Source organism: Syngnathus typhle, linkage group LG4 (genome assembly GCF_033458585.1).
Source record: "Syngnathus typhle isolate RoL2023-S1 ecotype Sweden linkage group LG4, RoL_Styp_1.0, whole genome shotgun sequence".
NCBI classification, from domain to species: Eukaryota; Metazoa; Chordata; class Actinopteri; order Syngnathiformes; family Syngnathidae; genus Syngnathus; species Syngnathus typhle.
The window spans coordinates 7,977,199-8,001,227 of record NC_083741.1 but is presented as its reverse complement, the minus strand read 5'-3'; the positions used below and the strand labels follow the sequence as shown (position 1 = coordinate 8,001,227).

Genomic DNA, 24,029 nt, shown 5'->3' with positions numbered 1-24,029 from the left:
AATGAATTTCATTGCCATTGACTAATGCAGTGCTTCTCAAATAGTGGGGCGCGCCCCCCAAGGGGGGCGCGGTGCTATTCCTGGGGGGGCGCGTGTGACCCTGGGAAACAGGCTTTTTTTTTGGCAGTACTAGAATAAAGTGTATTTGCGGGTTTACTACAGCAGGGGGCAGTGGCGCTCTCATTGTTACTTCTGTCACGTTTGCGACAGTGCAACATTTTACGACTTACAAGACAAGTTAGGATAGTCACGGTGGGGAGGGGGGTCGCGAATAGATTTCTTCTTGCTAGGGGGGGGCGTAACAGAAAATAATTGAGAAGCACTGGACTAATGTAAGGAAGTATATTGCCAAACTATGCTGAAATAAAAGTGGGAATAAAGAAAACGCTGTTTGGTAGTTAAGTAAAATCCCAATAAAATCTTCCGTGGGGGAACGAATCTCATTCAAGTGGCGGAAGTGAAAATATTTGGGTAGTTCTCAGGATGTATGGCCAACCGATGTTCAAATATTGACCCGCTTCAAGAGGCATTATTCTTTTCCCTTTAAAATCACTCACCATATTTCACTGCTTACACTTGAACCTTTGGTGAACGTTTGCGACCTTGAACGAGTCCTGGCGTGTACGCGTATTTTACTACCGTCGCAAATGTTTGTCTCTCAGTGGGATCGGGGCTTAAAGTTCTGCATATTTATATTCATCTATGTCCTATCTTGTTAAAATATTTTTGATCATTATTGTGCAACATTAATTAATTCAATGTGAACAATATATTCACAAAGATGGGGAATTGATAAAAATGTAAAAATTTTAATTCCATCAACGATTTTCTTACCAAATCTCTTGGAGTGTGAGCAAAATACACACATTTGTTTTCATTGACTTTTTAAGCTCTTAATCTTCTGACAGAAGACACAGCATGCCCAGTAGGTATTCATAATCTTTATCATTATCGGGGGGAAAACGTCACTCATGAGGATCTTTGGGTACCAAAATTCAGCCCCCAATCAGAAAACCAGCCACTTGCTGTAAAACTACAGGAAACTTTTACGCTGTTGACTCCTCGTTGGTGTACGTTGCATATGCCCACTAAGGCCATGCGTGCATTTCTGAAAGAGTGCACTGTGCATTGGAAACACCTGTCAGATGTCCCAATATAGTTCCAATGCAATGTACAACATGATTGATTGTCCAAGGTCGTGATTTAGTTGTATCAAATGACAGATGTATCCGGCTGAGTCTTTCCCCAGTTGCATGAGTCAACCACATTACTGGCCCAGCAGAGACCAAATCCCGTTTAAAAAAAAAAAAAAGCAAGTTGATATTGCTTGTATTGCAACATGTCTTTGTTATTTAGATTGCACACACAAGGGTGAAGTGATGTTGCCAAAGTCTTGATCTCTCCAAAGTGGTCACCTGATACAAAGAAGCAGTTTGATCACATTCACCACAAGGGAAATTTCAAACACAATAAAAGAGGGCCAGCTAGTGCCATTTAAGCAACCTTCAAATGGTTCAGAGAGAAAGGATTTAATATATTGGGCCTACTGCCGAGGCCTTTTAAAAAAGATGATCTTGTGGTGGCATGTGTCCAATGTCCTCAGTAACTACCGTTTTTTTCCATGTATAATGCGCCCCATGTATAATACACACCCTAAAAATGGCATGTTGATGCTGGAAAAAAGTCTGTACCCATGTATAATACGCACCCAAATTTTGACTCCTACTTAAGTCGGTTAACGTAAAATTATTTCAGAAAAAAGATCTTTGGGAACAACCGGATGTTATTCTGCCGGTCAGTATCACTGCGCATGCGCTAGCAAACTCGATAGCGAAGAAATGTTTCGGATTTGTGTAGGGTACATTGTGACAGCAAACGAGCAGGTGATCGAGCAAGCGTCTGATACGAGAGCATTGTGTTCGTATGGAGTGTGTTTGACGTGAACAGCAGAGAAGAAAGCGCATCTGTAATGGCGGCCTCCGTATCATATCCAAATTTAAAAAAAAAAAGAAATTCTTTTTTTTTTGTACCCATGTATAATGCGCACCCCAGATTTTAGGACAATAAATTAGTTAAATTTTGCGCATTATACATGGAAAAAAACGGTAGTTGTCCCTGCACCCTTTCCCTCCACACACACGCACACACACGCACACACACCCACACACGCACACACACACACTAATTTGATTTCGGCTACTGTGCCAAGGAACTTTAACAGAAGATGTCTGGAGAATGGAGCAATACGTCAACCTAATGTACTACCACAATCCATCGTGAAAGTTCTTCAACCAAAGTCTGCAGATGGAGCTTAATATAAGTGCATCATAGAAGACATTAAATAATTTGAGCTTTTATTTAGGAACCTGATTATAAGGTCAGTGTTTTTCAACTTGTGTTGCCAAAACATGCATTTTATGTAAGAAAACCTTCATGTTAAACCACCAAATCAAAATAAAAAATGTTTAGTGTGAAATGTAGTCTTGTTGAGTTGAACACAAAGCTGGTATATTTGTTGAGAACCATTGACTTTTATTTTGGCAAACTATACAGTTTGGTTGTACACTTTGCCATCCAAGTGAAGATAAGTTAGCATTTGTCATGCCTGCCATTATATCCAACTGCCATAGACGGAAAAACAATCATTCATAATAGTAATTAAAAATAATGCTGTGAATATACGCCTTGATTTCTAATAAAAGAACATTTATTTTTGTGGAAACTTTGAGCACAAAACTGAAAATTGAATCAAACTGTAGATTTGGTGACCCTTGTTTTGTTTTATATGCGCCCTTATTGTTGAGGGCAGTATGTGGGGTGGTGGTGGGGGCAGGGTATCCATGATACAGAGATTGTGACGGTGTTGGACAAAGTAGCAAAGTCTTTACAATCAATCAGTCCTTTTTCTGGTTCACTCTCTTTAGTCCATAAACTATAGACTTCCCTTAAAATGTTGCTTCTTTGGGTTGTCAGGGACCGAAACATTGTCTTCAGTATTGTCTGAGCACATTGGAACAAATGGTGTCTTATGGGTCCCAAATAATTTCCTCTGTCTGTCCTTTTCAATGTTGTCTATAACCTGCAAAAAATACATTTGAAATTTTACAAGATACACAAAGTGCATAAACTGGAAAAAAAACAGTTTCTCAGATTCGGGTTGTGAGTTAACTTTTATTTTACTGCACCAATCGTCTATATCTGAACCTCAGAAGTCACATTGCCATTTCTAGCGAAATACCCAAATGTGAAAATGATACATTTTCATATTTGTGATTCAAACACCAGAAAAAAATAGTAAAGCTCACTTCCCACTTGGAAATGGAGTGAATTAGCTAGCTTAATGCATCTCCACGACAAAAGTCCAAATATCAGTTAAACTAATATAAACATGCAATACAAAGAAAAACGCGCCATGTCTGGTAGCAACTGAAAGCTTGAGGTTCCCTGCAGCGCCAGATTTAGAGTGCTTTTGGAAATTCCCTCTGATGCCGTAACACCATAGAGCGCACGCTCCTTTCATTAATTTGTGAACATAGTCTATGTTCTCATAGAAGGTGCTTGAAATGGTTCCTTCGGTACTGCCTGATACACTGGTGCGCCATGTTCCATGTTGGAGTGCCAAGAGAAGGTTCTGGCACACCTTTGGGATAAACCAAACAGCAGCATTCTAAGTTTCTGAATGTACAATCCCTTGTGCTGAAAACAAAACAGTCTTGTTGCTAAACAAACATTGAAAAGCCACTTCTGATTGGCCATAACTACTTTGCTCCCCCAGTTTGAAATTCATAAATACATGAAAAACGAAATTGGGAAGAAAAAGGCCAAATTTTGGTTGGCCTGTCTGTATAAAAAATTTGGGACGGTCAGGGTCATGTTTGTGGAAATACAAAGGTTATGAGGGTCTGTGATGCTGATATGCACTGCTAAGGATTACATAATACGAAGGGTTTTTTTTGTATCTCGTAGGTAAATTTCTTAAACTTGACCCATGTTTTGTGCTTGGAAGGTCACATACTGTTTTAATGTTTGTAGTTTGAAGTGAACTCACAATTTCAGCCAGTTCCATCTTTTCGTGAACAATGGTGTCAATGTCCTCTTCTGGATCGGTAACCTCCACAATACTGGTCATGGGACATGCGTTCATGACCTCAGGTAAATTAGGATGCCGGTGAAACATAAGGAAAAAAGGGCTGTGTCTCGTGGATGCCTGCAAAGTAAAAAATACATTATGTATCCTTACATCTCATTTAGGTAGACGTGAAAAGATTAGATGACAAAAACAAGAAGACCCACTTTCAAAGATGTGTTCAGACCGTATACCACTGCAAGTAGCAGGAGGTCCCAATCATTATTTGTCTCATTGAAGTATTTCCTCAAACCACGCTTTACGCTATGATTTATTTTTTCTACCTAAACAAATTCATACAGTTCAGAAATATATTCACAATTGTTTTTTGATGTTAAACCTGCAAGACCTCATCATGTAAGATAACAGAAAAGAACAAAAAAAACCATACCTTTCCACTTGTCCTGATGTAATTCTCTGCTACTACGACCTCTTTGATTTTAAGCGTCTCAAAGATGCACTCATTTATCTGGGGATAGAGCAGTTACAGGGAGGACTTGTGTAATGCAAACAAAGAACAATAACAAAGACGTCAATGGAAAACGAAGCATGTCTCACCACATTCACCATCTCCGCACATAAATTAGTAATGATTTTCCTAATGATGCCAAATGTATACATTTTGGTCACGATGGCTTCAGCAATTTGGTCTGCACTCTTACAACTCAAGGATTCGGCAGCAACCCATTTGCTGTAGAGGTCAGTCATGGACACAATATACTTATTTCCTCTGTCTGTTTCACAAAGCGGGCCGATGACATCCATGAAAACAAGCTCCCAGGGTTGTTTAACCTGAGAACATAGTTTTTATCAGTTTTCCAATTCAATATCCAGCTTTTCTTTTATGCTCATTCATCTCGTTGCAAATAGGCAGCATCCATTACCTTACGGCTTACTCAGTTCATTTGGAGGTTCGGGCTTAGGGACATTCAAGTTGCAACGCTGACAATGGCTCGCCTAAGAGAATAATTCAACGTTTTTCTTTCATTATGCACCTGCACTTTGAATAAAAATACAGTATTGAGCCTTGTTTCTTTTGGGATCATTGGCTTTGTCCACAATAACTATTAACTTGCACCTCAAAATGTCATACAGGACTGCTGTAAGGACGGCAAGGACAAGAATCCTGGCCTGCTTTATCACAGTTCATTGTTTGTGCCCTCACCACATCCGATTTTAAACGATTTATTATTATTATTAATTTAATCATTTTAAACAGGATTTTACACTAAACAGGCAAGTCAGAATTTAACATGATGTGCTTTTATTTTATTTTTATTTTAATGTATTGTATTACTTTTATTTATTATAGGATGACCAAACGTCCTCTTTTGCCCACTTTTAACATCCAGCATTTGGTTATGGAGGTCGAAAACCGCCAAAATAAATTTATGAATAAAAGTAAAAAAAAAACAAATATAAAAAATAAATGTAATAAAAAATAATAATGCATTATGTTTGTGTTTACATATCGTTTTTGTTACCATCATTACATTTATTTTCAATGTTTAAATGTTTTTTAATCTTGAATGACCTGAGCTCCGAGCAACTACTAAATTTCAGTCGATTTAGTCAATTGGTTAATTTTACCCCTGAAATGAAAGGTGAGTAATATAACAAACAGTATTTGGTTCAGGTTTTTGTTTCCTGAAAAAAAAAAATGAAAAAAATTACTTACGGATAACGATACCAGAATGTCTGTCTCATACTGCCCTCAGGTGGCCAAGCCGCGCACAACAAAATGAACAGCAAATGTGCACAAGGGACCTAAACTGTTTAATTTTTGGGGTTCAATTAGTTATAAAATTACAGTATGTTTTCATAAAGAATACTATAGAGAACTGTTTAGTGAATTAAAATAAAACTTTTTTTGTTTTAGGAAGGCTGAGGCAGATTCATGGCATTAAAAATCATTCATTTCAAGTGGGAAAGAGGATTTGAGATGTTTTGAGTTACTAGCGTGGTCAAGAAAGGAATTAACCTTGCTGGCTTGTTAGCTTTCTGCTGCCATCTGTTGTGTTAGCGGTTCATTTTGGACCCGTGTATTAAATCAGCCATAAAATACCCTAAAAACAATATTTTATCATGCACTCTTGCTTAGCTGGTTGGACTCCCTTATCCATAACAGGTACCGACCAAACTGACATAGTCCCATGGTCCCAACCACCACTCGCTTACCCAATGAATGACATCATCATTCAAAGTTCCCCAGTAGTAACCAGCAATGACTCGGTTTCGTCCCCGAGTTATCGTGGCACTCCGCGAGGACACGTTGTTTATCCTCCCCATTCAACACCACAAGCCGCATGTATCTTTTATTTGGTCCCGTGTAGAATAACTTGCCATCTAGAAAGTACAAAACTAGTAAACGGCAAATAACCTTGCTAGACTACTTCACCAAAATATATGATTGCGATTGGTACCTTTAATTGTAAATTTAGACATGGCACGGCGCATTTCAGCGCGATCCCTTTTGGATACATCTGCATGAACTTCACCGGTAGCCATGTATTGCTGTAGGTTTTTGTAATACTCAAAATATTTCATGTTGAACGTAAGAGTCCTTGTATTCGTTGATCCCAAGTATGCGTGTGTGACAGTCTGCTCCACAAATGGTTGCAGATCCGGACGGTACGGCGATTCGGTTGGTAACAATGGCCGACAAACGGTGGCCGACAGCGGAACTGACGACGACAAATCATTCAAAACGTTCATACAGCGCTTACTTTTAACATTTATTTTAGCAAAAAAAAAATTATACTTACAGGAAAAAATGCATATGTATCTTAAATTGTGAATATAGTTTATTTTAAAAATATACGCAAATAAATAGTCCTTCCTCAGGTCAACCCGACGTAATGAAAATTACTAATAAAATATGAAGAGAATGTTAAATGTTTAAGATGAAAATTGTTCATGTTCTATTTAAATTCCGTATAGCCCACAAAACCTTCTTAAAACAACTTTTTTTCTTTGCGCCCTATAGAATTTCTTTTTTTTATTATTGAGTTGTGGATATTCCCATTGTCATGTGGACCTTAAACGTAGCACCCGCGTCACATGACTCGTTCGTCTGATCGCCTATTGCTTACTAAAGCGTCAAATCGCTCAGTCATTGTATTTCTTATTTTGCGACTTTCAAAACGCTACGATGAAGAGTTTTTATCTGCTTATTTTGTCGACGTTAGCTCTGACGAGCGACGCGATTGTTAGGTAAGAAAATCAAGTTTGTTGACATCGACATTTGAAGTAGAGTAAAAAAAAATATCACTCGTTCAAATTAGCCTTGTGGTTAGCTATAGTTCTTCGAAACGCACAGGGGGCAAATGGGCATGTACTCCGTGATTTAGGAGGGTATAAAAACTCTGAGTGGCGATGCATGAAAAAGAAATATTGATTAAAGAGCCCGTGTTCTTGCAGTCAAAGAGCTCTTGTTGATTTATGTGCAGGGCAGGCTGTTATGATTCAGAAGGGTCTGCTCTGTGCGCAAATGGATCGCTATAAATAAATGCACTTAACAATATCACAAAAAACAACACATAAAATCCATAATAAATAAATGATAATAAAATATTCTATTACAGTACAGTTCCTTAGCATAATACGCAATACTTGAGTAACTAACCGTGCTTGGCCACTCAGATCCGGATGGGAATTTGTAAGCAAGTCGTAATCTATCACTAACCTATTCTTGCATGTCAATAGTAACGTCACATTAATAGAAAATTATTGCGTATAAATCACTTTTAAACTGTGAATATAAAATAGCCAAATGCGAAATATTAAGTACAGGCTTTTTTGACAGCTTATTCTCAACAATTTATAACCTCGAAATGTCATTGCATTCTCGTGTAGTAAACTATGTAGAGATAAGTGTTGTGGGTCAGTAGGTCAAAATGTTACTTGCAAGCTTTTAAAAGTATTTACTGCGGCGCCTGCTTTCACAGATGGGTTTATTTTTATTCACATTTTAGTTTCCAGCTGTTTTGGTGCCAGACTACAAAATCAACTCTGTTGGGTTTTTTTGTCCTATGATGCAGAATTCCCTTGAAGAAATTCCGCTCAATCAGGCGAGAGTTGACCGACTCCGGGAAAAATGTAGAGGACCTGGTGGCGGCCGGCAAGCAATCCCTCAAGTACAACTTTGGCTTTCCCTCAAGTAGTGGACCCACTCCCGAGACCCTAAAGAACTACCTTGATGTAGGCATTTCCTTTATGCAATGTTTGCGAAAACTGAAGCTGTGGAAGCACGACAAGGAAAGGTGTTCCCTGTGTGAAAAAAATCTAAGCTATATATAATAATTATAGTCCTGCCTTTTTGCTCCCAACAGTAAAAGCTAAAATGGATAAAGGAGTTGGTCACAGAAAGGGGAAGTTTTTGCACATGATCTGTCACTGAGTAGTTTGTTCTGATTTCTTAACTCTACTGTCTTTTAACTGTCCACATTCAAAAGAATGGTTGAGAACAGTCTCAACTGATGGAATAAATTTCCTAAACCTTTTAGCAATGACCTTTGGATCAAAGATTTAAGCCCCATGGTGATATTCTTGTCAAAGACATCACAGTAGCGCTCTTTTATTATTTCAGAACCTATGAGCTAACCAATATAGGAAGTGAAAGTTAGGACTTCTCACTTAGTTGACATAAAAATCACTATTTCGCAATGGCATTTTGAAATAACCGTCTTTCTGTCACATGAAACAGCCATTTGTGTCAATTAAGGCGTTTCTAGGAGAACATGACTTTTGACTTTTTGAACTCTTAACAGTCATTATTGTTAAGCCTGTCAGCATCTCATACTACTGAAGAAAATAGAACAGACTGACCTACATTTAGTGTTGGATTTGTTGGTAATCTTTCAAAATACATTTCTAGCCAATTAGCCCGACAATGATTTCTATTTAGACCATTTCATCATACAAGCACCCGAGATTTTTCTGTGGTTTTATACTCAAGCGTATGTTGTCATCAGGCCCAGTATTACGGTGATATTGGCCTGGGCACCCCACCTCAGCCCTTTACCGTCGTCTTTGACACTGGTTCATCCAACTTGTGGGTTCCGTCCATCCACTGCTCCCTTCTTGACATTGCTTGCTGTAAGTCATTTTTGATATTATAAAATAGCAGCTCTTAGAGTCAGGCTATAAAATCACATTCATTGACTTTTTTTTAATTTTTCTTATGTTTTGTAGTGCTTCACCACAAATATAACTCTGCCAAGTCCAGCACGTATGTGAAGAATGGCACCTCCTTTGCAATCCAGTACGGAAGCGGCAGTTTGTCGGGCTACCTCAGTCAGGACACGTGCACTGTAAGATTAACAGTAAATGATCCTTAAAAAAAGAAAAAACTGAATCATTGCGTTTGTATGGTGATTCCATTTTCTAGATTGGAGACCTATCTGTGGAGAATCAGCTCTTTGGGGAAGCCATAAAGCAGCCCGGCGTGGCTTTTATTGCTGCCAAATTTGATGGGATCCTTGGCATGGCCTATCCACGCATCTCTGTGGATGCTGTGGCGCCAGTCTTTGATAACATCATGAGCCAGAAAAAGGTTGAGAAGAATGTGTTCTCCTTTTACCTTAACAGGTGAGAAACATAGTGGTGGTATTTTACTGAAGACATAGGGAACATAACTGTTAAAATGACTGTGTTTTCTCTCATGCACGAAATTATAATCAAATAAGGGACAAAATGTTGCCGATTCATGCGAAATCAAACGCTACCAAGTTTCAGGTCTAAAGTGCGTCTTTTTAACTTGTGACTCACTATGTGGGAGTGGAAGAGTTGGCCACGCACACCAGCGTGATGGTGTCTTCCACTCGCATAGACTTACGAAAAGTACGTTACCGGGTAGGAAGCCAGCAAGATGCAGCCAATTATTTCTAAGGGTGTATTCAGACCAGAAAAGTCCTTTAGTCCGCTTGTTTTGTCCGGACCAAAAGAGGACTTCATTTTTTTCGTTTGGTGTGGTTCCTATTCAGACTGTACATTTTGCAAGTGAAGTAGACACATCCACGCTTGTGACGATCTGTGCTCCCATTTGTATTTTTATTTTATTCGCAAGCATGTATTAAATGATTTAATTTATAAGTTATGGATGCACAGCATTTCTGAACAAGCGCTTGTTTATTTTTTAAATTGCTTCATGACTTTTGTCGCAAAACAATGACAATCATATTCAACAATTCAACAAAAGAAATTCAGATTATGTACAGGCTGTGTCTTGTCAATCATGCACTTACTATTTGTTCATTTACATCTTTCTCTGCTTTAGGAACCCTGACACTCAGCCCGGTGGTGAGCTGCTGCTGGGAGGGACAGACCCTAAATACTACACTGGTGAATTCAGCTATGTCAACGTCACCCGCCAAGCATACTGGCAGATCCACATGGACTCGTGAGTTCTCTTACGGGGAAAGTTGTTTTGCTTTCAGCAGATTAATGTGACTTATTGGAAGGTAGTGTAATGGTCAATAACTGTAAAGTCTAATCACTGCTGTGATTTCACTAAGCAGAGTAAATTATTTAATTACTCGGGTTATTTATTGGGTGGCACTGTGGCAAGTCAAGTTCTCCCTGTGCTTGCATGGGCTTCATCCCCGATGTCAGTTTGCTTCATTGTAGACTTTGTTGGATGTTACTTACTAATGTGTGCATTTCAGCATGCAAGTGGGCAGCCAGCTCAATTTATGCAAAAGTGGCTGTGAAGCTATTGTGGACACCGGCACGTCTCTGATCACTGGCCCCGCTGCGGAGGTCAAAGCACTGCAGAAAGCCATCGGAGCCACTCCGCTCATCCAGGGAGAGGTGAGATTAAAGCTCAGGCCTCACTCGTCCTTTGAATTTTAAATCCATCCAATTCATATTCTGAGTGATAAATTCCAGTCATTTTGTGAAATTTAATTTCCAAGTATGATTATGAAATCATGATGTACAAATGTCAGTCTATATTTTAACGCAGATGAGCTGGTTTGTGCTTGAAAAGTGTAAAGCTTTTCTATTTCTGTTTCAGTACTTGATCAACTGTGATAAGATCCCTTCACTGCCTGTCATCACTTTCAATGTGGGTGGCCAGTCTTACAAGCTGACTGGAGACCAATATGTCCTCAAGGTGAGAACCTGTGCATGTGCCTTTGTTGTCCAGCAGGGGGCAACAGAGATATGCTCTACTGAGCAACAACAATAAAACACTGAATAAGGGTTACATCACCAAAAAACCAACAGTTCTAGCCTTTGTTTCATTTGACCAAGTCATGAGGGGGCAGCTTTGTTATTCAGAGAGATTACACTTGTTTTGTTTTTCCCGTTCCTGTTACAAGCTCTCTGCCAACTTTTAGATTCTGGCGTATTCGTTTTAAAATACCAAAACATAAGCGGACCCTGACTGTGCCACTTTCTAAATTGCAGGAGAGCCAAGGTGGAAAGACCATTTGTCTGAGTGGCTTCATGGGTTTGGACATCCCTCCCCCAGCAGGTCCCCTGTGGATTCTGGGAGACGTCTTCATCGGGCAGTACTACACCGTGTTTGATCGAGAGAACAACAGGGTTGGCTTTGCTAAATCCAAATAAGTACAAAATAAGAATAAAATATATGCAGAGCAGTACAGTGTTAAAAAAATAAATCACACAAAGGCATTTTTTTGGGCTACACAACTTTTGCTGCTTCGCAATCAAACTAATTAGCAATAGATTTTGTGTAGAGCTGACATGCACTCCACGGAAGATTTCAGACTGGTTTTAGAGGTACTGCATGCAGCTAAAGGAGGTGGATGTGTTTGAGCTGGTTTTCATTTTCATCAGGGACTTGTTTTAAACAAATTTTAATTAAATGGAATTTTAGAGGAAGGTGAGCTTTGACTACTGACTGATGTAGTACCTATTTTGCAATTGGGCTTAATGCCTCAATAAACACAATTAAAATTGTCATGAGGGTACAGTTCTTTCTGTTACTCATTTTAGAGGTTTCGCATATAGTCAGTGTCTTGGCCTACAAGAGGACCGTTCTCTCGTGAAAGTTATTTCAGAATTTTTGTATGTAGTCCGTGTCTTGTTGGGGTACAATTCCGCCCTGCAGGGGATTGTTGAAGATCTCAAAACGAAAAAAAAAACATTCAATTGAATGGGTAATACAAAATGTGAACTCCAGGAGTGTTTCAAGCTTCTTGATTAATTCAGAATGTTACTAGATTCGACTGCATTGCATGATCCAAAACAATTTGGACCAAGGTGATATTTTGTCTAAAATACACTATTTTATTCCTAATGTGTTCACAGCAATGTTCAAATGCGCAGAAACAAACGTGTACTCCAGAGAATTAGTTGACGAGCATTAGTAGAAAAGCTATTTTTAAGGTTTCTTGATTTTTTTTATTTATTAAAATCCTACAGATATTTAGAAGCCTGGTTCCATTTCCATTACCTCAAAGCTACATAGTGAATTAATAATAAAACAAACACACAATGTAGCAACAGTATGTTCTCTGGGGTGTGTTCACTGACACACTTGAATACATTTGTGAATTTCAGTCATAAAAGCTGTCATATTTGTTAAGATAAAAAAAAACAACACTGCAATTGTGCACATTTTCAATATTTGTAATGCAGCAGTAACTACTTTCTAAAACTGCATGTATTATAGGAAAGACCTTTTTTTCCTGATTGTCTTTTTCATTTTGCTCCATCATATTGACTGATGTTGCAGTTTAGTTTACTTGGCAAATGTTAAAACCTATCTAATTCGTCACAAGACTGACTTTGAGCTTTAAAGTATAATCTTGAGTCATCATCATAAGAAAGAACGATATTTGAGCAGCTTGTGCTAATCAAACCAATATTTTATATCCACATGTTGAGTCTTCATGGACTGGACTGTTCAGACCTTGGCTGCAGACAGTATCCAAAAGTAATACTGACTTGAGCCGGACGTCCTGTCAGCCATCCCGCTCGTTTGTTTCCTTCTCCTGATCCGATGCGGCGCTACCATTGTCCTGCTCTGCTCTAGGCTCCGTGCTGTGGTTTTCCTGCCCATCATTAGATTCTTTGTCTTTGACTACTCCCTCCATCACCAACTCCCCTTCCAGCTCCTCCTGCGTCTCCTCCTCCACCCGGCCCACCGTGTCCGGGATAATCTCGACCTCAATGTCTGAGGAGTCCTCGATCTCCTTGAACCATACAGTTTTCTGCCCCTCCTTCCTCCTCTGCTTGGCCAGCATGGCCCTTGCGCGGTAATCATCTCCATCTCCTCTCCCTCTCCTGGAGGGTCTTACTGAGGGACTCCCTTTGGGGGCGTGGTTAGTAAAGACACCGCAGGAGGAACAGTGGCGGTTGCGTCTCCCCAATGGCATGACTTGGCCCCCGGGGAAGGTGCTCCGCCTGGGAAGGGCCTTCCTCCAGCGGCCACGGCTTCCGTCAGCCTCATTCTGGAAGCCATCATTGGTGTACTGCAGGGAGTCTCTGCGGCCCCTGTTTGGCTGCTCAGACTTCAGACAGTCCAAGCACTAGAACCAGTGCAGAGATGAGAAAGTAATGTAATTATGGCTTCAGAAATTTTCTGTTCATTCACTGTATAAAGATGGTGTCATCATGTTAGCATATTTCAACAAATTCCTGGTGTGTGCTTCTTGATAAGATTTCATAGGGAATCTGATTTTTTTTTTTTTTAATAACTACATAAAAGCACTTCTTCAATATATGGCTTAGGAATATAATGAAATGCATTTGGCCAATAATTACAGAATTAATAACTGTATTAGCAATAATCATACAATCAGTTGCTATCGGTGCATGCCTTTTCTGTTTCCAAGAAAAGCCTCTTTACATTTTAAAGTAAATAACATGCTTATAAAAATTTAAATTGTGGTCTACCTTCTAATATGAATAACTAATGGCTGTAAAAAAGGTTTTAACAATTATGGGGGGGGGGGCATATATAATGTATATATAATTAATGTTCCAAATTTTCTGTTTTGAAGAGACGTTTGCTGTTTGTGTATTTCACTGTCAACAAGAAATCCAAAGAATTTGCTTGAACAAACGGAAACATGAACTACCGTATTGGCCCAAATATAAGATGGTGTTTTTTGCATTGAAATAAGACTGAAAAATTGGAGGTCGTCTTACGTTTGAGGTCTAGACATTATACCCATTCGCAACGCTAGATGGCGCCAGATATCTTTAAAGGGAATGCTGAACTTAACTCCCCAGGCCAGTGCTTCTCAAATAGTGGGGCGCGCCCCCCTTGGGGGGCGCGGTGCTATTCCTGGGGGGGCGCGTGTGACCCTGGGGAACAGGCTTTTTTTTTGGCAGTACTAGAATAAAGTGTAATTGCGCGTTTACTACAGCAGGGGGCAGTGGCGCTCTCATTGTTACTTCTGTCACGTTTATGACAGTGCAACATTTTACGACTTACAAGACAAGTTAGGATAGTCACGGTGGGGAGGGGGGGCGCGATTAGTTTTCTTCTTGCTAGGGGGGGGCGTAACAGAAAATAATTGAGACGCACTGGGTTAAATAAAGGTTAACCTAAAAAAAAAAAAAAAAAAAAAAAAAAGTGAACCCTGAACTTTGAACCCGCGGTGACCCCGCGGTGACCCCGTGGTGACCCCATGAACCCGCGTTGACCCCGCGGTGACCCCGTGGTGACCCCTGGGTGACCTTTGAACCCTGAACTTTCAACTCTAGTTAAAAATCGAAAATGTGCACATGACCCCGTGAACTTTGAACCGACCTTTGACCCCTGGGTGAACTTTGAACCGTAAACTTTGACCTTTGACCCCTAGCTAATTACGTTTTTTTTTTTTTTTTTTAAACCGGCATAGCAGAACGATCCATGGTCTTCAGATGCCGCGCTGTCGCCATCTCCTGGTCAGTTAGTGAAATGCTTTTGCTGATGTTTTTTTTTCTCTCAATTAAAACAAATCAATTAGCCAGTTGGTTTTCTTTATTTAATATCTATTATCAGACAAAACCAAATTGTGAATCAGTCACCTAGGCTATAGCAGAACAAACAATCCATGGTCTTCAGATGCCACGCTGTCGCCATCTCCTGGTCAGCTAGTGAAATGCTTTTGCTGTTTTTTTTCCCTCTCAATTAAAACAAATCAATCAGCCAGTTGGTTTTCTTTATTTAATCTCTGATATCAGACAAAACCAAATTGTGAATCAGTCACCTAGGCCAGTGCTTCTCAAATAGTGGGGCGCGCCCCCTTGGGGGCGCGGTGCTATTCCTGGGGGGGCGCGTGTGACCCTGGGGAACAGGCTTTTTTTTGGCAGTACTAGAATAAAGTGTAATTGCGCGTTTACTACAGCAGGGGGCAGTGGCGCTCTCATTGTTACTTCTGTCACGTTTGCGACAGTGCAACATTTTACGACTTACAAGACAAGTTAGGATAGTCACGGTGGGGGGGGGGGGGCGCGAATAGTTTTCTTCTTGCTAGGGGGGGGCGTAACAGAAAATAATTGAGAAGCACTGCCCCAGGCCAAAGCGAACCCCTGTCACGAAGAATAAAAATAAAAATAGCGGTAGCACGAAGAAGAAAAATAAAAAATAGCGGTAAGAAAGAAAAGAGAAGAAAATAAGAGAAGAGATAACAGAAATGGAGAAACTGTTAGAAAGGTTCCTATGTTGAAGTCAAAATGTTGGACAGTTATGTCACCGCGCCTTAAGTCTTGCGTGGGTTACGTCAGCGATTGTTGGAGCTTGTGCGCAGAGGTAAGTTAAAAGTTGCTGGTATCAACTGAGTGTGTTGCTGTGATTGTGTGCGTCTTTGACACAAAGTGAGTATATACATTTCATTGTCACTACTGTCTACTGTTGTGCTGTTTGTCTGAACGTTGCCAGCAAATATATTTAGTTGTTTCAATGACTTATGTTTGGTGTGTTGCTGGGAGTATTTCGTTTATGGTTATTTAGTATAGCGGAACCGTTACACGCAGTTAGTCATGTAATGTGTGCCGTCTACTAGTGTTGTGTGACGTCAGAAGTTGAGCATTGACTTACGTGCTGTATTTCTGTCTTTTGCAGAACCACACCCACCCCACAAACCACACACACCCTTCACACACTTCACGCAAGAATCACACATACAAGAGTCACATTCACACACCCAAAGACTCACCCATGTACACTACACACACCTGCTCTCACATCCTTATGACCAAAGATGTGCCTATACCCTTTTGCCAGTTTGCCTGTATGCCCCTATGAGCCACAGTGCCTGTTACTTTTTTGCCAATAATTCAGTCAAGCAATCAAAATTGAACCATGTCTTCCCTCCTGTGTTCTGACCGACCCCCGGGGGCGAAAAGAGCATAACCATCCGAGCCAACCCCCTATACAGTCCTCAGGCTCCCCAACAGAAACAGTAGGTTTATTTACCTTTCAAAAACCAGAAGCCATTCATTTACAAATGTGATCGCACTTTAGTTTACATATTTAAATGTTCCGTTTTCAAGATGTGATAGACAGTTTTTGTATGATTTGAATGAGGCAAAATAACATGCTTTTTCTCTTGAATATATTGTTATAATCATTTGTTTCAGATGTACTGTAATTGCCATTCAGACATTCTTCAGACAAATTGCAAGGTCTTACCTTAGTAGCTTTTTCTGACAGTTTCGGCAGTAACTTCCGCCTTCATCAGAGAGTGTACTGTAATTATTTTCTGTATAAAAATTAAATTTGGTGTTCAAAAAGTATTTTTTCAAACTTGAGTCTTGAAAAAGAGGGAGTCGTCTTATAATCAGGGTCGTCTTATATTCGGGCCAATACGGTGAATATATAAAATATGCTTGTGTGATCTGTTATTAATGTATATATTTCTTTACTATATGAGCGTTTACAGCTAGAAACACTGACCTCACATATTTTATCACCGCTGGAATGCCCCTTCCATAGACGGGAAATCAAGAAGCCAATCACAATAAGGCAGAGGACCAGCAAAGCCGCCATAACCAGCCCGAGGAGTGCCATGTCACCCGCACGATAGCCAACATTTGAAGGGGACGGCATGGCATCAGCTGCAGAGATTATGACAAGTATATGTAAAAATCAAATCTGCATGTACATCCATTTTAGTCACCATTTTTTAAAATGCTCAAATCATAGAATGTTTTCCTTCAAGTCCGCAGGTGCTAAGGCAATTTACGTACTTGCAATTGTAGTACTGTATTTTACATGTTAGCAGAGGCTGTCTGGATACTTTCTAATTGCATTTTATTCCCCTCTATTGCCTACATATTCAAGTCTTTGTCAGATTTCCCGTGACTGTGAATTAGAGGCGGTAGACTGTAAAGTGATTCTCATACCAGGTATAACCTGAACAGAGAGGGCGGCTGTACCAAATTCTCCTGTTGTTGTGTCCACTGCTCTAAGCTGATTTTAAGAGAGGGGTGGGGAGAGAGGGGATAAACCACCAACAATTTAGAAGTCAAAATATGTTGGCATTTATTGTTGCTGTGCTTGTTACCTTGATGCTCACCTGTAAAACAAACGACTCCGTTTTGACAACTCTCTTCAGAATCACAAAACCATCTGAGGTCACATTGACGTAACTGCTGTACTGCACCTCATATTTTACATCCGGATTCACACCCTGAAATACAGGAAACCATTTCACAAGTCAAATCTTACTGTATTTCAATACAGTTAAGAGCAGGGTCATTTCAGATCAAACTGATTTGGTCGGTTGAGGAGCCTCAGGACAGGCTGGTGTCGATGTTATGGTAAGAGCAGAAATATTCAACATCAAGTCATTGCTTTGTATTTTATCAAGTGTTTCTAAATAGTCTTCTGCTAATTGGCTAAAAGGATTGAAAATAATAGTCGATTAAAACCAAAACTTGCCACCTAATGGCCTGTCCTCCATCAAAAGTGAAGAACTTACACCGGCAAAGTCTTCATCTCGCGCTCGGACCCTAAAGGGTCTGTTGCTACTGCGGTCTCTGAGGATCATGCTCTCAGGTATAGAATTGCTGTAAATAAAGCCCTCGTAACGCTCCTTTTCAAAGTGTGGAGGGTTTCTGCTCTTCTTGGTTACATCAAAGGTCACCTGTGTCACAGCAAACTGATCCCTGTTGGTCACTTGTGATGCCTGAGTGCATTGGAATTGGAAACAAATAAAAAAATGTGAATAACAAAATGGAAAACAACAGTCCAGTGTGATGTTGTGTTACCATAACTGTGAGTGTTATCGGGCCCACAATATCGGCAGCTTTCGTCATGCTGATATTTCCTGTATCTTCATCTATTTGGAATAGATTTCCATCATTCCCTGCATTGGCAAGAAAATGTAAATAATTTATAAAGGTTTAATCCACCTAAAGCCTTTATAAACAAAAAACGTTGTGTCGGTATGACTTCATGATGTCTTTTGGGATATTTGCAATAATGAGGAAGGAGGAGGAAGTCGTGGCCTAACGTGCACCATGGTTTTCATCTCTATGTACTCTGCAATTTTTATAGATATAAAATAAGCACATCTTCATTTCAGTCAAAGGTATTTTGTTTTGGAAAGTTCAAAATCCAAACAAACCACAAACAAACACATAAAGTGTTGTTTTGTACCACACTTATGACTGACCTGCCTGGAGCTAGTACAAAATAGTGAGATCAAAAATACAGATCAACTGTGTGCATGTGAACATTATACCATAATAGATCCATAAAAGCATTTCCCCTGATTCTCCGTCTCAAAGAGAGTTGCAATTTTGAGTGACTTCAATTTCTAGTATATTAGTACGATTTATTCGATCAATGGTACTCTATCAAGACTAAAGTCTAAAGCGTAAGAGATGGTGGCCCTATATCAGAAAACATCAATAAATCAATCAAATGAGTACCTCTTAAAATCCGGTAGCTGATCTGTTCACTCCTGTTCTTGTCTCCATCTTTTGCAAAGACTGGGCCTGGTTCCAGCGTCAGTGGGCCTTCCTGTGGATTCAAATCATGCGCTCATTCTATAGCGAGTCTTTGTTTTAATTGCCCTCCGTGTGTCTGCATCAAATTAATCAAAGTACAACATCATTCTCAACAGACTGTGAAAACAAGGTGATAGATGCATGTGTGAAAGTACCTTTGCACCTTTTATATTTGGAGGCTTTGAAAGTACTATATCATCATGGTGTGGACTCACCTCCTTCTCAGTCAGATTGACTTTGCCTCTATAACCAGTGCTCACACACAGTTTGGCAAGCCCTAAATTAGTCCTTAAGCAAGGCTGAAACCAGGGCGGCCGGTTGTCTACATCTTTTATATGCACTGTGATGGTGGCCACGGATGTGAAGAAGGGCTCATTGGAGGCTGACCCATTAAATGTGTCCTGTAAGGTTTTTTGACAACAAAGATTACTTGAGCTACAAGTCTCGGAAGTTGTGCTGGGAGACTTCACTGTAGCCTACCTGTACGTGTAAAATCAATGAGATTTTCTGAACAACATCGTAGTCTATAACACTTTTCACAAGTAATTTTGGAGTGTTGATGTTCTCCAGCCGAAAGTATTTGTCCTAATGTAACAGAAAGAGTAATGAACATTGGGTTAAGACCAAAGGGGCATAGAGAAGTGGTCACGACATGACCATATACAGTGATCCCTCGCTACTTCGCGTTTCGTTTATCGCAGCTTCACTACATCGCGGATTTTTTTTCTCAAAATTAAAAAAAAAAATTTTAAAGTCAAAATAAAATTCGTAAATTGAGGAAACACGTGTCTAACCTTTAGGACAATGTAGTTTTGCTCCAAATGTTCGTTTACATTCCTTTAGAAGTCCGTTTTCGCGTGATAGCATGATCGCGAATTAGGATCTTTCCGTTAACTCGTTAGCCTGCCCAGTACTTCTTGTTGGTGACCGTAATTTGCGGATTTCAATTATCGCGGGTGGTTTTTGGTACTAATTATCCGCGATAACCGAGGGATTACTGTACTAGTAAACAACATAACACTGTTGCGACTCAAAGGAAACTTTTCATATATGTGTGAAATCCTTTGCAACGCTATTATTAACCCAATGGATTGTTTCTGACTGCAGCTGCCAGTCACAATTTATACTGACAAGAACATCATACAAGGCATTGTGAGACTTGTAACTATTTCTTTCCAGGTCGAATGCAATAAAGAGGGGCGTGGGAGAAGTGGAACTTTAAAAAAAAACACTGGCTCTGGTTATGTTCTTGGGCTCCTGTTTCTTACTGGCGTATGTCTAATTGTAACTAAATATGATAACCTCGACAGATATCTTTACAAAGATTCTGTATGTACAGTGATCCCTCGCTACTTCGCGTTTTGTTTATCGCGGCTTCACTACATCGCAGATTATTTTTCCAAATTAAAAAAACATTTAAAAGTCAAAATAATACTTCAGTACAACATTACTGTCTCTGCTTGTCATGATCATGAAAATTCTACTTCAGTTTCTAAATAGTCTTACCATGGTAGATTCTAAGCGATAAAATAGTGGTTCAGAATCAGCATCAGTGGCTTCTATCAGTCCAACACTGGAATTGACAGGTGTTAGCTGGGGAAGTCAAAAAGTCCAAAATTCACAGTCATATCCAACGGGAGAGTAATGAATGATAAATTAAGAAAGTCCAACGGCTCACCTCATTTACTTCCAGTACGTAGTTATTCTGAGCAAAGTTTGGGGGGTTATCGTTGATATTTTCCACCAGTACTTCCACAGACTCATTGACCTTAAATAGTATAAAATGATGATTCATTTATGAAATGTGTCAGTTTATTACATGATATTGTACTCACAGATTTGGAGCCTGGTCTGCTGCATTGTACCCACACCACCAGAGCTGCTCTGCTGGGCAAAGCCTAGCAAACATTCATCCATTGTAATATGATGTAAGTTTGAAAAATGCAAAATGCAACCCTCAATAGATTACCTCATAATCCAGTTCTTTTTTCACCATCAGGGCTTTGCCTTTCAGGTAGAACTTTTCTTCAGGGTTCACCACAACATTCAGTGTTACGTCACTACCAGAGCTTATTTTTACAACTTGGAGGTCAGCGGTGCTGTTCTCCGGGACAGACACAGGCCCAGCGGGCACTGTACAAACTGAGAGAAGTGTGAAAAATCAATCAAGGCCTTGTGACGCCATTATTAATATGGATAGTTATATTAATTAGGTTAGTTAATATTATTGCTAATGCTACTTCTACAGTATAATATGTACGTATATAAGACAAAATAATAAAAATATCTATTGTCCAAATAGTTCTCGATATAACTGAAATATCCTATAAACCAATACTATAATGTAATATTACTTTTAAGATAAATACAGATACTTCTACAGTATAATATGTACGTAGTATATAAGACAAAATAATAAAAATATCGATTGTCTAAATAGTTCTCGATATAACTGAAATATCCTATAAACCAATACTATAATGTGATTTTACATTTAAGATAAATACAGATACTTCTACAGTATAATATGTACGTAGGTATATAAGACAAAATAATAAAAATATCTATTGTCCAAATAGTTCTCGATATAACTGAAATATCCTATAAACCAATACTATTATGTAATATTAGATTTAAGATAAAGTAATAATACCACTCCACTGCATGCTGAAGGTTCTAAAACTTAACTAAAAACATTGTGGCCTAAACATAGTAGTAGTTCCGAAAACAAAGAGGGTTGCATTCTTTGTTAGATTTTACAGTGATACAAGAAAGTTGTAAATATGAACTTACAACTTTTACCATAAAGCAAAAATATGTCTTTGTAAACTTCCATATCGACTGTTTTCCAACTTACAGAACAAGACCAAAAGTTATGACTTGGACATTCAAACGATGTGTTTCTTCTTGCTGGTTTTGAACAGTCAAACTTGGACTTTTGACCGATTTTAGTAAAATGCAGGTCAGATACATTTCTACAATGAAATTGTTTGAGAAAAAAAAAAGGGTTTTCCCGTTTTTGTGTTTGGTTAATGACTTTTCAGATGGCTATAAAGCAAATAGGATTGGAAGCACTGCAAGAACTATAAACACTGACTCTCTGTCTCAGCAGCCTGATCAACATCCTCCTGCAGTCAGCAGCAACAGATGAAGTCCTCAGTAGAGATAAGAGCACTACTTACGTCTTTGAGCGGAACCAAACGTACAAAAACAAAGGGTGATGATGATGATGACGGTCACAGGTTGGCGTTTCCATTTTTGATCCATGTCCTGATTTGTGGGGGACTAACAGAATGAAGACACAGGGAGGATGAGGAGCCCGTGGTACCAGCTGGTACTCCACATAATGCTCTGTCTGTGCTGCCTTGCGAGTGGGAGTCAACTACAGTTGCGACATTTGTGACTTCATCTTACGGGCGCATATCGCATTAAGCGGATACCAGCAGAGGCCTGACAGCCTCCCACAGAAATACTTGCATCTGTTTTAACTGCTCTGTTTGCAATGGCAGTCCCGATGCATTCAGGGAAATCAACAAGAGGAATGTTAACAGTGGGAAACATTTCTTCTTGCTTCCTCAAGATGCAATTTGAAGGCAGGTACAGGTCTCAGCAGGTGGGTCTTACTAACCCACAGGTGTCAAAGTCAAGGCCCGGGGGCCAGATACGGCCCGCCACATCATTTTATGTGGCCCGCGAAGACAAATTGTGCATCAAGTTCTTGTGTCATTACTAGAATTGCGAATAGTCTTCACTTTTAATATCTTTTTTTTTTTAATATTTGACCAGTTCTTACTCGTCTGATTTGAAAACGAAAACGTCTGATTTAATTCCAGTAATTCCATTGACAGGAGGCGGCCATCTTAGTTTTAAAACTTGCAAGGAGTGCACAAGTAGAGTATACCTGGCCACAGCCCGTCCCAAACCAAAATTTAAAAAAAACTTTTGGGTTATGTCATGAAGGGATACATAAAAATGGTGCCAAACAAATCTCAAATGACTTGTTATGTCAACCCGTGAGGGAACAAGCTGAGAATTGCCACATCTTTCAATGTCTAGTATCATTTAATATTTTCCACAAATTCATGTTTGAATTATCACTGTGTTCATTTCTTGAATGTCCATCTATTACACAGAAATCGAAGGTCCAGAATCAGTGGGGTAGGGTAACCGTGGAAATGTTATCCTCATGAGGGTCACGAGCGTGTTTTTGGGAGATAAGCAGGGTACACCCTAATCTGAATTTATCAGATGGCATGAACAACAGGAAAAAACAAAGTGACAACAATTCCCCTCAGGGGAATCTGGGTAAAAAAGAAAAACAAAAAAGCAGCAAGAAAAAAATGGGAGTGACAAAAGCACTAATTTCCCAAAATCATCAGCAAGTCCTTATTTGCAAAACGTTTTTGTTCCTCAATTTGACCATAAAGATGACCTTTTCCTGTGAAGATTGTGTAAATGAATTGAATCTTTGTTCACGCCAGACAGAGGTATTTGTTGGATTTATTAAATCACACAGTATCTCCAATCCTATCCTAGACATCCTCCATCGGTAATTAGGCATATGCTGCATCTCCCAGTTATTAATCAATCACACTCCCATCATATTAATTTTTCAAAAGAAGTCATAAAAGTCGTATTTTCCAGTAAAATGGAGCATTACAATAAACTCCAGGATATGTGGCAGTTGGGTGCTCTACAAATGGCTTAACATTTCTTTTTGTGTCAGTATGACTTCCTGCAGGGCATCTAATCCAATGCTATCAATGGGACTAACTGACTTCTAAAGATTGTGGTGAAGTTGCAGGAATTCTAATAGAGAGGCTTTTGTTCCATTCTCTGTAAACTGATTCTGAGTTTGAATTGATTTAACTTTTACTGGAATTATAATTAACAATAAAACCTTAAAAAAAATGTCAAATGACTTTGGATTGCCGTCACCGACAATGTCGTGGTTTATCCAAGTGACTTGACCCAGGCAAGGTGG

The 24,029-nt window shown here is 39.4% G+C and overlaps 2 protein-coding genes and 1 long non-coding RNA gene across 3 annotated transcripts; 1 reads left to right on the top strand and 2 right to left on the bottom strand.

Annotated features, from left to right (window-relative positions):
• Nucleotides 1-2,611: 2,611 nt before the first annotated feature.
• Nucleotides 2,612-5,392, bottom strand: LOC133153051 (uncharacterized). Its single transcript, XR_009714241.1, has 4 exons — nt 4,518-5,392; nt 4,294-4,410; nt 4,049-4,207; nt 2,612-3,079 (listed from the first exon to the last, which is right to left on the bottom strand). It is a non-coding gene; the product is annotated as an uncharacterized LOC133153051 (long non-coding RNA).
• A 1,786-nt stretch (nt 5,393-7,178) lies between these two features.
• On the top strand, nt 7,179-12,053 carry ctsd (cathepsin D). The gene is made up of 9 exons (XM_061276904.1): nt 7,179-7,339; nt 8,167-8,326; nt 9,100-9,223; nt 9,320-9,438; nt 9,516-9,715; nt 10,404-10,526; nt 10,792-10,936; nt 11,142-11,240; nt 11,537-12,053. Exons 1-9 carry the CDS (start codon nt 7,278-7,280, stop codon nt 11,696-11,698), a joined length of 1,194 nt encoding a protein of 397 aa, XP_061132888.1. The 5' UTR covers nt 7,179-7,277; the 3' UTR covers nt 11,699-12,053.
• On the bottom strand, nt 11,782-22,416 carry cdhr5a (cadherin-related family member 5a). Its single transcript, XM_061276903.1, has 14 exons — nt 22,228-22,416; nt 21,015-21,187; nt 20,881-20,943; nt 20,724-20,813; nt 20,552-20,638; nt 19,526-19,630; nt 19,261-19,446; nt 18,968-19,058; nt 18,302-18,399; nt 18,013-18,219; nt 17,608-17,721; nt 17,435-17,501; nt 16,986-17,146; nt 11,782-13,626 (listed from the first exon to the last, which is right to left on the bottom strand). The coding sequence occupies exons 1-14, from the start codon at nt 22,310-22,312 to the stop codon at nt 13,060-13,062; spliced, it is 2,094 nt and encodes a 697-aa protein (XP_061132887.1). The 5' UTR covers nt 22,313-22,416; the 3' UTR covers nt 11,782-13,059.
• Between the last annotated feature and the right edge of the window lie 1,613 nt (nt 22,417-24,029).

Bases quoted from the DNA above. Each gene is read 5' to 3' on its own strand.
- cdhr5a (XM_061276903.1), bottom strand. From the start codon at position 22,312: ATGGATCAAAAATGGAAACGCCAACCTGTGACCGTCATCATCATCATC. The intron at 19,059-19,260 runs GTGAGTCCACAC...TTGAATCCACAG, and splicing joins TCAATCTGACTGAGAAGGAG to GAAGGCCCACTGACGCTGGA. The intron at 13,627-16,985 runs GTCAGTGTTTCT...CACTGGTTCTAG, and splicing joins GCGGTGATAAAATATGTGAG to TGCTTGGACTGTCTGAAGTC.
- ctsd (XM_061276904.1), top strand. From the start codon at position 7,278: ATGAAGAGTTTTTATCTGCTTATTTTGTCGACGTTAGCTCTGACGAGC. The intron at 9,439-9,515 runs GTAAGATTAACA...TCCATTTTCTAG, and splicing joins TCAGTCAGGACACGTGCACT to ATTGGAGACCTATCTGTGGA. The intron at 10,527-10,791 runs GTGAGTTCTCTT...TGTGCATTTCAG, and splicing joins TGGCAGATCCACATGGACTC to CATGCAAGTGGGCAGCCAGC.